General features: G+C 49.3%; 1 protein-coding gene across 1 annotated transcript; it reads right to left on the bottom strand.

Annotated features, from left to right (window-relative positions):
- Positions 1-448: 448 nt before the first annotated feature.
- LIN28A (lin-28 homolog A) lies at positions 449-12,755 on the bottom strand. The gene is made up of 4 exons (XM_032864070.1): positions 12,725-12,755; positions 12,077-12,261; positions 2,027-2,211; positions 449-1,266 (listed from the first exon to the last, which is right to left on the bottom strand). The coding sequence occupies exons 1-4, from the start codon at positions 12,753-12,755 to the stop codon at positions 1,047-1,049; spliced, it is 621 nt and encodes a 206-aa protein (XP_032719961.1). The 3' UTR covers positions 449-1,046.
- Between the last annotated feature and the right edge of the window lie 343 nt (positions 12,756-13,098).

Here is a 13,098-nt window from a genome sequence, read left to right as displayed (position 1 = left end):
CTTCCAGCAGGAGGTCAAGTCATGGGGAAACGGGAGTTAAAACCTAGTCTCCCACGGATCACTGAAGGTAGAGGGGTTTCAAGAGAACACTACGGCAGAAAAGCCAGCTCTAATTGCCAAAACTGAGGTAGTTCAATAGGCTATGCACTCCAACTAGATGTTCGCCCTGGTGCTCAAACAGCAAACGTTCCTGCTGTGTAGACCCGGAGCTGCTGCCGACTTATCCCTGAGATCGCTCATGTACCTGAGAACACAGTGCAGGAATGAGGGCCTTAAGATTAAAATACACAAAAATACAAAACCAGAATATTTATATTACGAAAACAAAGTTAAAATGCACAAGATACGTCATTCGCACACAGCTAGTGCAGTTGGCATCCTGGAGAAAGTGGGGCCCAAGGTGCGCTTATCCATGGGAGCAAATAAATAAAATTCTATTGGCCCGGAATGGGGTGGGAGTCAGCTTAGGAACAGTAGGTCTGTGGCCGTTCCCCCGACCATCCTGTGGCTACTGTCACAACCCAATGCTTGAGACAGTCCTCGGCACCCTATATCCCAATGGTGGGTTACGAGACAAGATGCGGAAAAACCCTGCCTTACCCCTGAGAGACTCCTGCCCACAGAATGTAGTGGTTCGTGGGTTGGGCCCATCAATCTGGTCTCATGCTTAATCTCTACATTCTGGCATGGGAAAAAATTACTATTACATCTCCTTCTTCAAAAGGAAAACCATTTCCCTCTCCAGGCCACGTTCCAAAGCTGGAGATCCGGGGGTGGACATTCAGATAAAGCACACAGGGAGGGATTTTCTCCAAAACCCTCAAAAGCATCTGGATAGAGCACGGTTGGAGTTCATTGGCCTCACCCCTTCCCCCCTACCCTGCGCCAAGAGGGAAGAGGGGGTGATGCTGTGGACCCCGGCCTGAGATGCACGGCAGAGCCAGCTGCCCCCTACCCGCCCTGCCCCCACTTTCTCCACTCTGCCGATTGCTGCCTCCTCCTCAAGACTTCCTGATCGCAAAAGAATTGCCCCCACCCACTGTAGCTCAATTCTGGGCCTCTGGGAGCAGGGCAGGGCTATGGATCTCTTCTTCTTCTTCCTCCCGAAAGTAGGCAGGCTTTCCCTGTGAGCTGGGGGCCTGCTGGGCCTTCAGGGGACACGAGGCCACCATATGGCTGATGCTTTGGCAGAAGTGGCACTTCTTGGGCTGGGGTGGCAGCTTGCATTCCTTGGCATGATGGTCTAGACCTCCACAGTTGTAGCACCTGGTATAGAGCAGGACGGGAAAGTTGAGAAAGGAGCTAGAGCACAAGTCTACCTCTGAGTGAGGACACCTGGGCTCTGGTCAATTATCACTCCCCTTCCTGGAAACTCATTTCCCCACTTAGAAAAGGAAGAATATGACCATGACTGATACCTCGAAGTTCTTCCCAAATCTGTAATTGTCTAGATGGTATCTTCAGATTCAGGTCAACCTGAAAATACTGAAATATCAATGGAAGTCATGGACCCCAATTAGAACTGCAATTTGGAAGATAGGCAAGATGCTACCTACCATACTCTTAAGAAACGGTACCTGTCCTTCACTAAAAAAGAGAGATAATTAAAGGAGTCAGACTATATGGTCTGCTCCAGGACACAGGGAAGACAAAAGAAACCAGCCACTTGGGAGAGACCTAGTGAAGAAGCAACAGGGACATACACCAGTTTGTCCCCAGCACTTAGACTTTCACATTCGTGGTCTCCTTTGCTTCTAAAATAATCACATGAGGCCAGCATCACTACCCCTAATTAGCCATGGAGGCAAGAGCACACAGAGCAAAATTACTTAACAAGTCAAAGAGCTAGGTCATCAAGTGCCCTTCTCACCTACAGCCCTCTCCCCACCTCCCACACCCTAAGGCAGAAACCCAACACCGAATTGTTGCTTCATTTTGTTCTTTGGTATCCTGGTCCAAGAAAGGGGCTAGATCGGGAGAGCACTCCCCTTTCAAGCCGCCTTCATACCTGTCTCCGCCTTCATACCTGTCTCCCTTTGATCTGCGTTTCTGCATGTTCTTCCCTTTGGGCCGCCTCTCACTCCCAATACAAAACACCCCACCAGGGCCGGTGACCCTGATGGATTCTAGGCCCTTAGCAGACTTCTTAAAGGTGAACTCCACTGCCTCACCCTCCTTCAGGCTCCGGAAGCCCTCCATGTGCAGCTTGCTCTGGGGAAGGGAAACATGATAAATTTTAATATTAGTCTCCATTCTTACACCAAAAAACTGCAGACACACATCTTGTATAAGTTATGAAGAACAAGTGCCTGGGTGGCTCAGTGGGTTAAAGCCTCTGCCTTCGGCTCAGGTCATGATCTCAGGGTCCTGGGATCGAGCCCTCGCATCGGGCTCTCTGCTTAGTGGGGAGCCTGCTTCCTCCTCTCTCTCTCTACCTGTGTCTCTGCCTACTTGTGATCTCTCTCTGTCAAATAAATAAAATCTTAAAAAAAAAAAAAGAACAAGTGTAATATTTCCATGTTTTCAGTAAAGAAAATGTCAACCCAAAGAGCCACCACAGTTAAGAACAAGGGATCTACGTTACATGAACAAAGAACAATCATTACATAAACAGATGCTGTAATATTTTGGGTAGGGTAGTTATTCTCATTTAAACCAAAATAGAACAGATGAGAAGTTCTTAAACTTAGCATTCATAAGAAATCAACAAATAGGGGTGCCTGGCTGGCTCAGTAGGTGGACTGTGTAGGTCTTGATCTTGGGGTCATAAGTTCAAGCCCCGTGATGGGCTTAGAGATGGAAGGAAGGAAGGGAGAGAGGCAGAGAGGGAGGGAGAGAGGGAGGGAGGGAGGGAGGGAAGGAGGGAGGGAGGGAGAGAGGAAGGGAAAATAAACAAATATAGAATTGTAAAATGTAACAACCTTGTACACTTTAAAAATATTGAGGTGTGAAAAACAAAGTTTGAGTAAGTACAGAAATCGAACAATTAAGTGGGATGCATGCTCCTGGACTGGGTCCTGAAACAGGGCAAAAAAAACCCATTAGGACAACTCACAAAATTTACATATGGAATACAGATAAATGTTTCAATATTAAATGCCCAGGTTTTTTTAATCTTTGTACTGAGATTGTGAAAGGGAATGACCCTAGTTTCCAAGATACACACTGAAATATTTAGCAATAAAGGTGCCTGATGTATCTTATGATTAAGGAGCCAAAAAGACAAACCATAAGAGACTCTTAGTCTCACAAAACAAACAGGGTTGGGGGCGAGGGGGGGGGGGAAGGGTGGTTGGGTTATGGACATTGGGGAGGGTATGTGCTATGGTGAGTGCTGTGAAGTGTGTAAACCTGGCAATTCACAGACCTGTACCCCTGGGGCTAATAATACATTATAGGTTAATTTAAAAAAAAAAAAAAAAAAAAAGGAGCCAAAAAAGTTTATCTGTACATGAAGAATGACAAGGCAAATGGGACAGAATATTACAACTTGCTTAATCTGGGTGAAGGTCCTATGGGGAGTTCTTAGTATTATTCTTGCAACCTTCTTCCAAGTCTGGAATTCTATCAAAATAATGTTCCTGCAAGGTCAAGGGAAAAGACAGTATGACCCAAGCAGATGGATCAGTAAGTTTAGTCCGAGAGATCCAAGTGTATATAGAGAGATCAACAGGTGAAGAAAACAGTTCAAAACTGTTGAGAAAATTAGCTACCCATTTTGGATATTGAGCCAGACTTCTACGTTGTCTATCTCATTTATGCAAAATATATTCCAGAGGGTTTAAAATCAAAGTGTTAAAAAAAAAAAAAAAAACACCTTGTGAAAGTCAAGAGATAGACTGATAAAACTTGCTATGAACTAAGAGGTAAATAAATCTGAATTATTTGACTTGGAAAGATGACCAGATACTACTGGGTGAAGGAAAAAAAGATCAAAAGATCCAGAATGTTTGAAACAACCCCATTAAAACACCATGTTTATACCATTATTTGAAAATACTGACACTTTGCCCAGCAGCCCTCCCCCCAAAAAAGGTAGTTCTCACATAGCTGAGGGACAGTAACAGGGTCAGGAAAAAACCAAGGTTCCCCATTTAAAGCTCACAGTCTTGCCACTTAATACAACAACATCTCCATGCTGGTGGAGGTGACCCCCTCTCCCATACCCTCCCCAGGACAGACTTCATGATAGCTTACTCCATTACGGTCAAACATCCAAAGAGTGTATCAAATGTCAACCAAGTGCGGTCATCGAAAATAGGGTTCAGAGAAGCAAAAAGACCACTGCACCCAGTCTTGGCTTGCAGGAGCTTGAATAAGTAACATGTTACGCAGGTGATGGTTGGTAGGAGGAATATTTCAAACTGGGACTTGGGCCTTAGGGGCAACATGCTCTCTAGCCAGATGGGATTCCCAATTTATCCATCATTTAAATTGTTTTAATTCAGATGGCATTTCTGAAGACAAAGGTCCCACTGGGATCACCGGCGAAAAGCCCAAGCTAGATACCGTAGTTCCTGAAATGTTGGTTTTACCAACTGTTGGCTGCATGACCTTAGTCAATCGTTTGCCTTTGGCCCTCAGTTCCTTCAGAGACTGGAGTAATAGGTAAGTTACCCAACTAAGTTTCTAATGAAGATCATGTAGGTATGGAAACATCGAGAATGTGCCCAGCTAATATTTCATGTATTATTATCTGTAGCTTTTGTCCCTCCAGTTCCATCATAGGAATAGCCTCTCCTTTTCCTTCCCACAGAAACAGCCTGGGATAGGAGGACCGCTCCCCTCCCCCAAGGTTCAAGTGAGGGAAGGGGCAAAGAGTCAAAGCAGGAAATAAAAACAATGCAGAAAGGCGAAGGGCTTTCCCCTTTGCTGTTGCACAGAAACGACCCTGATATGAAGTTACATTTGACTTGTTTCTCACTCAGCTAGGACGAGCCAATCTGCCAGGAGGTATAAGCCCAGATCCTCCCATTTGCTTAGTGGGCGGGGGCATGGCTGGACACTCCTAGCTCCAGCTAGATGGTGAAGCAGATAAGTAATTAACAAGGGTTTGGAGTCTGAGGGCCTGTTGTTCCCTTTCTGTACTGATCTATAAAATGGAGCAAAAAGTAATTTTATGGAGGAGCTCTGAGGTTTTGTGCATAAAGAGTAGTTAACACGGAACCTGTACACACAAATCTTCAGTGAGCGGAAATTATCATCAACCCCTTCAGACTGGACTAGGGCAGGGTCACAATAAGAACCAAGTATCAGGAGTCTCAAAATTTTAACTCTGGTTTTTATAACTATGGAAACTCGGGGAAAAAAAAAATCTATTTACACCTCCTAGGTTTACTGGGAGAACAAGACAATACCAGTGGGGGCAATGTGAAACTGACTGGTCCTCTCAGGTCATCCACTCCCCAGGATCGGAGGATCTGAGGTCTATAAGACTCTCAAAAGTTAAAAACAAAACAAAACAAAACAAAATAACCCCGCAGGCACCTTACCATAGCTGGTCAAGATTTAGACTGGTGGTCTCCAGGGGTGGCTGCCTGCCCCCCCACCCCGCCCCTTTCTACAACACATAGTTTGAATTCCTCTCTTATCAGATAGGTAATCACCGTGCTGCCCCACTGAGCTGGCCTCACAGGGCCTGCATCAGAAAGGAGCCTGAAATTCCTGCTACCACCCCCACCCCACCCCCACCACACACAAAGCAGGGCCCCGCCCCTCTCCCCATCCCCTCCAAAAAAAGAAAAGGCCTGGGGGGGGAGGGGCAAGGCTTGAGCTCCCCCAATAGAGCCCAGCCCCAGGAAACAAAGAGTTGACACTGGTTGGTTCTGGTGGTCAGATTCCTGGAGTTCCTGAGGCTGCAGTTTCCCCCCCCCCCCCCCACCCCACATTCACCACATTCATCAGTTCCTTCCTCTCCACGTTGGGGTTATGGTCATGGAGAGAAATGGAGAGATACCTTCCTTCCCCAGTCATGTCTGCTGGATCTGCCAAAGTCACCACCAGTAGCCATCCTTCCTTCTTCCTGACCTGCCATCCCAGCCTTCCAGGGACAGAACTACACAGGACCCCCGCCCCCCCCAACCCTCGCCTCTCTTCAAATCCATTATGCAGGAACCTGAATGAGGGTTATTTATTCTGATCAATTATTTCAAAGGTGGTAGGGGCGGGAGACAGGCTTCCTTCCCATCTTCCTTACCTAGTTTGTTCAACGCAGTTCCCAGGGGACCCACTGCACTGGGGAGGATGATATTTCTTTTGGGTGGCAGGGAAGGGCTCAGGCCAATTCAATATTTAGGCCCTCTGTTTCCTTCTTAATACCTCACCACTGTCTCCACTAACCTTCCACTCTTCAAAACACTACAGCCCAGCATCAATCTGGGGCTTCAGCAATTCACATAAAAGGAGTGACATTCTCTGTCATTCCGAGAATGGGGTGGAGTAAAAAGGACACTTGAGTTTCCCTGGAACTTGCTCTCTGAAGGTCGGACACACATGGGTTTGTTTCTTTTTTTTAACCATTTTTTTTTAAAGATTTTATTTATTTATTTGACAGATGGAGATCACAAGTAGGCAGAGAGGCAGGCAGAGAGAGAGAGAGGAGGAAGCAGGCTCCCCGCTGAGCAGAGAGCCCGATGCGGGGCTCGATCCCAGGACCCTGGGACCATGACCCGAGCTAAAGGCAGAGGCTTTAACCCACTGAGCCACCCAGGCGCCCCTTTTTTTTAACCATTTGTAAAAGCAAGGCTACCCCCTTCATCACCAGCTCCAACAATGCCCATGTTTAGCCGCACCGCTCCCTTCTACAGAAGCGGCAGGCAGAATTTCAAGGAAACTTGCTTTGGTTTCAGGGAGGCAAGCATGACATGAGTTCCTGGTTTTTCTGCAACTCTCAGGGCCATTCCAGCAAAAGACTGTCTAGTGTGCTGTCTATTCCCTCAGCGCTAACCACCTAGCTGTACACAAACGTTTGGGGAATAACCCAAGTTCCCCACTATCCAAAGTCACTGATATTTACCCATGCTTACTAAAAGCTAAGGAGAGCTCTAAGCACTTAACCCCTTATACCAAGCCTGCCAAGTAGGCCTCATAATCACCCCATGTTACTGCTAAGATCAGGGAAGCAGAGAAGGGAAGCATCTCATCCAAATTCAGTGAGCCACAGAGGTGCTCTGATGCCAACTAGCCTGACCCTCCAGCCAGTGCTATGCAGTATAATGCAAATCACACATACATATTCTAGAACTTTCTGAACCAGAAGTAAAGGAAGCCGATGAAAGAAAGGACTCAGTCCTGAGGAGTCACCACAGTCCTCCTACCTGAGCTTCATTCCTGAAGGTAGGGCTTGGTAGGGGCTAGGAAACCAACCGGTTCTACCTGAAACAGCTTGTCTGATGATGTGTCAGGGAGGGTTGAGGAAAGAGATCAGTCCAGAACCAGAGGCTGCCCACACAGGGACAGCCCCCACATGGCACCTCCGCTCAGATGCAGCCGGGACCCCAGCTCCTGCGTTCTCCACCAGATGGCGCTGTTCAGCAGCCTGTCCGCACTGAAAGCCAGAGCGGGAGACCGAAGGAACAGCCAGATTGGAAACTGCGAAGCATTATCTCCCCAACTCAGGAAGGAGTTTCAAGAGGATCACACTTTCAAGGATAGGGAACTGACTTCTCACCAGGCCCCCATCCACCCAAGAGGTGCAGAAGAAAAGGTCCTGGAGTTTTCAGCCAGAAACCCAGTTGTTCACTTACTCTTCTTGGAATTTGAGTTCCTGCTTGAATTAAGTAACTCCAAGCTGAGATCATTTGAAATGGGTTTGTACACACGAGGTACTATTCCTGAAAATTTTCTCCTCCTCCGCCACACCGCCTGACCCCAGACTTCATAGAGATAGTAACTGTTACTCATGCCTGCAGGAAGAAGGGAGGGTGGAGGCTTTCCCTAGAGCAGCACCCCCCCAAAAAAACAGGCAATTCTAGTAGTGTGGTTTGATTAGGAATGTTCAAGAAACAACCTTGCCCTGGGGAAAGTCACTATAAACCACTTACCAGCCGAAAGGTGACAAGTTTCTCAGATTGAAAGCTCACTCAGGATCGTGGCACAGCCTTTCCTTGGGACACTGTCTAGAAAGCATGTCTCTTCAGAAAGAGAGAGATCCAAGATCCCATAATGCTCAAACTAACCTCTACCAACTTTCTGAAAATTAGGGTGATTCACTTACTTTTTTTAAAATCTGATTTGTCCAGTTAGGATGAAGAACTAAGGAATGACCAAACCTGTGGGCTTCCAGTCCACAAACAGAAACCAGAGGATCCCATCTGGGTCTCGACACTGTGACATTCAAGCCACCAACTTTCACTGTGCACCTCAGAGCCCAGCCCTATTTCAGACCTCAGTCCGGAAAGAGCAGTTATCAGCATAACACACCCTCCCTTATCTCCAATCTTTTTCTCTGGAGGAAGATCTCTGCTGACAGGGACCCCAAACTGTTAATGTCCTCCTGATTCAGGAGCTCCTTCTTTCTTCATGGGCATTCCTTCTGCCCACCAAGCCCGTACTAGCATACTAGGAAGAAACTAAGCAGACAGCTAGCTAGTCCCACTCTTTAGAAGAGCTTACAGGTTAGTTAGAGGAGATGTAAGACAAGCACATCACCAACTAGATATGAGGTGAGCAATCAGAGGCACCAGTAAAGTTATAAACCAGGTGGGAAATATCTCTTTACATTCTCCCCTCCCCGACCCCAGCACCCAGGAGTCCTAATCCAGACCCCGCCTGAGGTAGCTCTCCCACTCAGCCTTTGCAGAAAAAGCAAGCCACGTGGCTTCAATATTGAAATTTTTTCTCCTAACCCAAACTTGGTCCCTTAGTCAGCTTGGGGCTCTTCTTTTGCCTCGAGACCTTCCAATGCCACTTTTTAGCTAGAAAGCCATCTTAGACATAGTTGGGATCTGAAGAGCTGTAGAGTAAGCAGGGAGCATTTTCTGGTGCTCCAATTTCTACAAATCTTGGGGGTTTGGGAGTTAAGCCACAGGAAACATGAGTTAAGCCAAAACTCTTAAAATGGCTATGAAGATCTCAACATTCTTGGTGAATCTTAATTTCGTGGCTTCTTGCTCCTGCTTTCCCTGTGTAACTATTTCTCAGCTGAGGGGGGATTCTGCCTCTGGGATGGCATGGTCTGGAGATGTTTTTAGTTGTCACAACCAAGGGATGCTCTGAGCAAAGGGTTATCTTTCTCAAAATATGTCAATTGAGGTTGAGAAAACCTTGATTTAAGGGCTGGACATCTGCCAATACTATGATTCTTAAATTCTCCTAAGCACAGGGTTAAGCAGAGGTTCTGGATCTAAAGATGTGTCTGAATAGAAGTGTTGTTTAGAGAAATCTTTTACCTTTTTTTTTTTTTTTTTAAGGGTAAGGGTAGGTTTTCTTTCCTACTCATCAACTCCTGGGGAGGCCTGAAGTGTTTTGAGAGGGAGCACAAGAACAGTCGTGAATAGTGCTAGGAAGGAACCAAATAAGCCCAACCTTGGAAAGGAAAAGAAAATATTAAATTGCTTTCCCCCCTTTTCCTTTCTTAGAAAGGGGCTTCCTGACCCTCTCCCCTGGCAGACATTTAACGGGACAATAACCCTTCTCATCATCTCGGGCTCCAGGATACCCACCACCAGCAGCCAAAGAAGGGGAGGTTTTCCTTCTAAAGAGAGCAGCCTTACCCCCCTTCTCAGCTGCCCCCCCCAACACCCAGACTTTGGGAACACGGGAACACATTCCTTCCGTACAACAATCTTTAGGGACTGTCCTGAATCTACTCTACATTAGATCCCCAAAGAAATAGTTCAGATTTCTCAAGTGCAGGGACTATAATCACCAGTTTACTGCTGTCGTAGGGTTTGACGATCAACCCAAGCCCGGGCAGCATGCTATCCTACCAGGTAAGGTTCAGGGAATTTCCACTCATTGTCTTCTGTGACTGTTGGTAGAGGGCATTTAGGAGACAAATTCTTGATTCCTTCTCCCTGCTCAACTCCCTCTTGGTAACTTACTCAACAGTGGCATGTCCCTGGAGATTCCAAGACCCTGAAGTCCAGATTATCTCCCAAATAACCCATTTAAAGGAGCTTCATGCAGATTCCACTCCCCAAACCTGAAAATCCCGGCTTTCCTCTAGAAAACCAAGTATTTTCCAACTGCTTTTGATCCCAATGTTAAGTGAATCGGGGCATAGATTCATCTGTTCAGGAACACCTTCCTTGGAACTGGGACAGCACTAACTAAACCCAGATGAGGGGCTACATTCCTTCTAGCCCCTATTTGGCAGCCTTTGGAAGGGACGCAAGAAAATGTTGGGTCTCTTTAATTCCAAGCCTCCCAAAATTGGGGAAGCTGTCCGGTCCTTCTCCAGACCAAGAGATTTTAATCTCTTTGTGATCAGATAAATGGGAAAGTGGGAGAGCTGGCTACCCCGCTGAGGAGGGCCATTCAAAGCTGGTTCCTGTAATAAAGTGATTTAATAGATCTAAAGAGGCCAATTCCCTTCATTCTCCCGCAATTACTTCCTGTGGGTTATCATTCACATATGTAAATGAGACAAGGAGTTGGGGGCAAAGCCTGAACTAGTGTCGGGTGGTTGGGGGTGGGGGTTAAGGGTGGGAGGAGATACAGGACACAGCAAGAAGGTGGGTAAGTAAGCTGCAGTGTACCCACCCGGCAGGGCAGATGTTCCAGTAGCCCAGTGACCCCCCTCCCCGCCAAGTACCCCAACATGAACTGGCTCCCGGCACCCCCCATCTCACTACTCCGTGTCCTCGTGTGGAAGGCCAAGCTCCGGAGACTTCACGGCAGCCTCCCACCAGTCCACCCAGGATCTCCCTTCTCCACCCCTCCCCCTCCAGAATACCATCCCTGAGGCTCCAACCCTTAATCCCCACATCCTCCTTTCCCCTCCCCCCAGGCTCCTAAAGCCAACCTCTCCGAAGTAACCCCTCCCTGCCCGGTCTGGGTGTCAACCTACTGGACCCGAGATGATCAATTTCTCTCTTCCACGTCCCACACCAAACATCTGAAGGTGGAATGGACCCAAACAGCAACTTCCTTTCCGTGGTTGTTATGGGTGGCTGGTGTCCCAGGATCACCGGAACACTTCTAAGATATACAGGAGGGGGTGAAAGGAAGAGGAAGCCGGGGAGGAGGGGAACCTGAAGTCTCTGGCTCCTTGTTCGAGGCTGGAATGTTAGGACAGCAATCAATGGCCGTCTGGGGCCATAAATGCCAAGCAGAGAATAGGTCCAGAGGCTAGACTCCTCCACCCCCTGCCCTGCGACACTGAATTTCACCGGCACTGGGCTGCCTTGCTTTAACTGAGAACTTGGGGTTGTGACCTAACTCCCTCCCAGCTTGGACTAGGAATCTAAGGCTTGGACTCCGGTTTTCCTTCCTGGTATAACTCCACAGCCAAAGCCCAGTAGGTTAATTATGTGCCTGAGATGGGTACGCTGGAAGAGGTTTCAGGTTCCCAGAGTCTTCAAGGATCTGCCAAACTCACTCAGGCCCCAGGGTTTGAGTTTTGGGTGACCACCTGGGTGAGGAGACCCAACTGACTTCTCAGCTTTACCCCTGCTTGATCCCAGAGAGGTTTGCCTGCCTCTCTCCCGCTAGGGAGCTCCATTCACACGTTAGTAAAAGACGCTGGGCGCTCAAGGCCCTGTTCTGAACCGGGCATGTGCTTCCCTGGCCAGCCTACTCGCCCTCCCCCCACCGGCAAGCACAATACAACCTTAGTTTCTGCCACATGGGGTCACCTCCCTGCCCCCTGCCCCCTTCCCAAGGGAAAGAGGTAACAGACACGTGGTAAGCCAGAGGGGTTCCGGGAAGGTTGGGGGTACTGTTCATAGACTCAGCACCCCCCCCCGTCCCGTTGGAGTAAATGGGGACTCAGGACTGGGGTGCCACGACACAGATGGAAGCGTACAATGAGGGCCTACGATCTCCCTCAATCCAACAGCCGAGTCGGTCCGCCCAACCTTGAATATGCGCGCCAACATCCCCTACCCGGCGAAGTTCCCAGCGTCCGTCTCACCTGGTGCACAAAGACATCCACCGGGGGGTCAAGCGCGACCCCGGCGCGGGCGGTCATGGACAGGAAGCCGAACCCCATGCGCACGTTGAACCACTTACAGATGCCGGCACCGTGCAGCAGCTGCGGCTCCTCGGCCGCCCGGGCGGCGTCCTCCTGCGCCTCCTCTGGCGCCTTGGCGCAGCCACCTGGAGGTTGGGAGGACGCTCAACTGGGGGGCCACGGAATCGGAGGGTGCTCTCAAGACCCAGCAGGGAGACCCGAGTGTCCAGCCCGCGGATGGGCACCCAGGTGGCTGCAGCTACCAACCAGCTGGCGAGGAAAGACATGTCCTGGCCGCCTCCCGCGCTCCCCAAGCTTACACTGAAGCCAGTGTTGCCCCAAAAGTTTTGCTCCTCTTCCCACAACACGTTGCCCGGGGATGGATGGCCGGACAGGCCCCTCCTCTTCTCTCCCTCCGCCCCCGTAGCCTTGGCGTGCACGCCACAGGGACACCAGGGTTCTTTGGTCCAGAAATGGCCCCTGAAGCAGGAGGCCGCACAGACTTAGGGTCCTTCGGCCAGTCTGGGGGACATTTCCCCACCTCCCTTTTATGTGGCTCCTGGGCGCCCCTGAAGCCTAAGGTGTCCCCAGTAAGTCCCGAGCTCGAACCTGCAAACTGCTGGTTTGACACAGAGCCCATGGTAGTCGGCTGAGCCCACGGCCCCGGGCCCCTGGTCGGGTGGCTGCTGGCCCCAGAGAAGTCCGGAGGCAAAGGGGTGGCTCGGAGAAGAGGCCGCTACATCTTCCCCAGCACAATAGCGGTGGGAGGGCCCACGGCTTTTCAAAGGCTCCCAAATTCTAAAAGACAATGACCCAACCCCCCGCGGGCAGCCCCCTCCCCTCCCCTCCCTCTTCTTTCCCCTCCCTTTCCCTCTGGCTCCAGCTCCAGCCCTCCCCCATCGTTGTGGTCTCTGACACCTCTGGGGTGTCTCTTCTCAGAACCTTGAGGTTTGACACCCCCTCCCCACACACACATCTGGAGA

This window comes from Lontra canadensis, unplaced genomic scaffold, assembly GCF_010015895.1.
Source record: "Lontra canadensis isolate GAN:19392208 unplaced genomic scaffold, GSC_riverotter_1.0 scaffold25, whole genome shotgun sequence".
NCBI classification, from domain to species: Eukaryota; Metazoa; Chordata; class Mammalia; order Carnivora; family Mustelidae; genus Lontra; species Lontra canadensis.
Note: the sequence above shows the minus strand (reverse complement) of the source record. Positions and strands in the feature narration are given on the sequence as shown.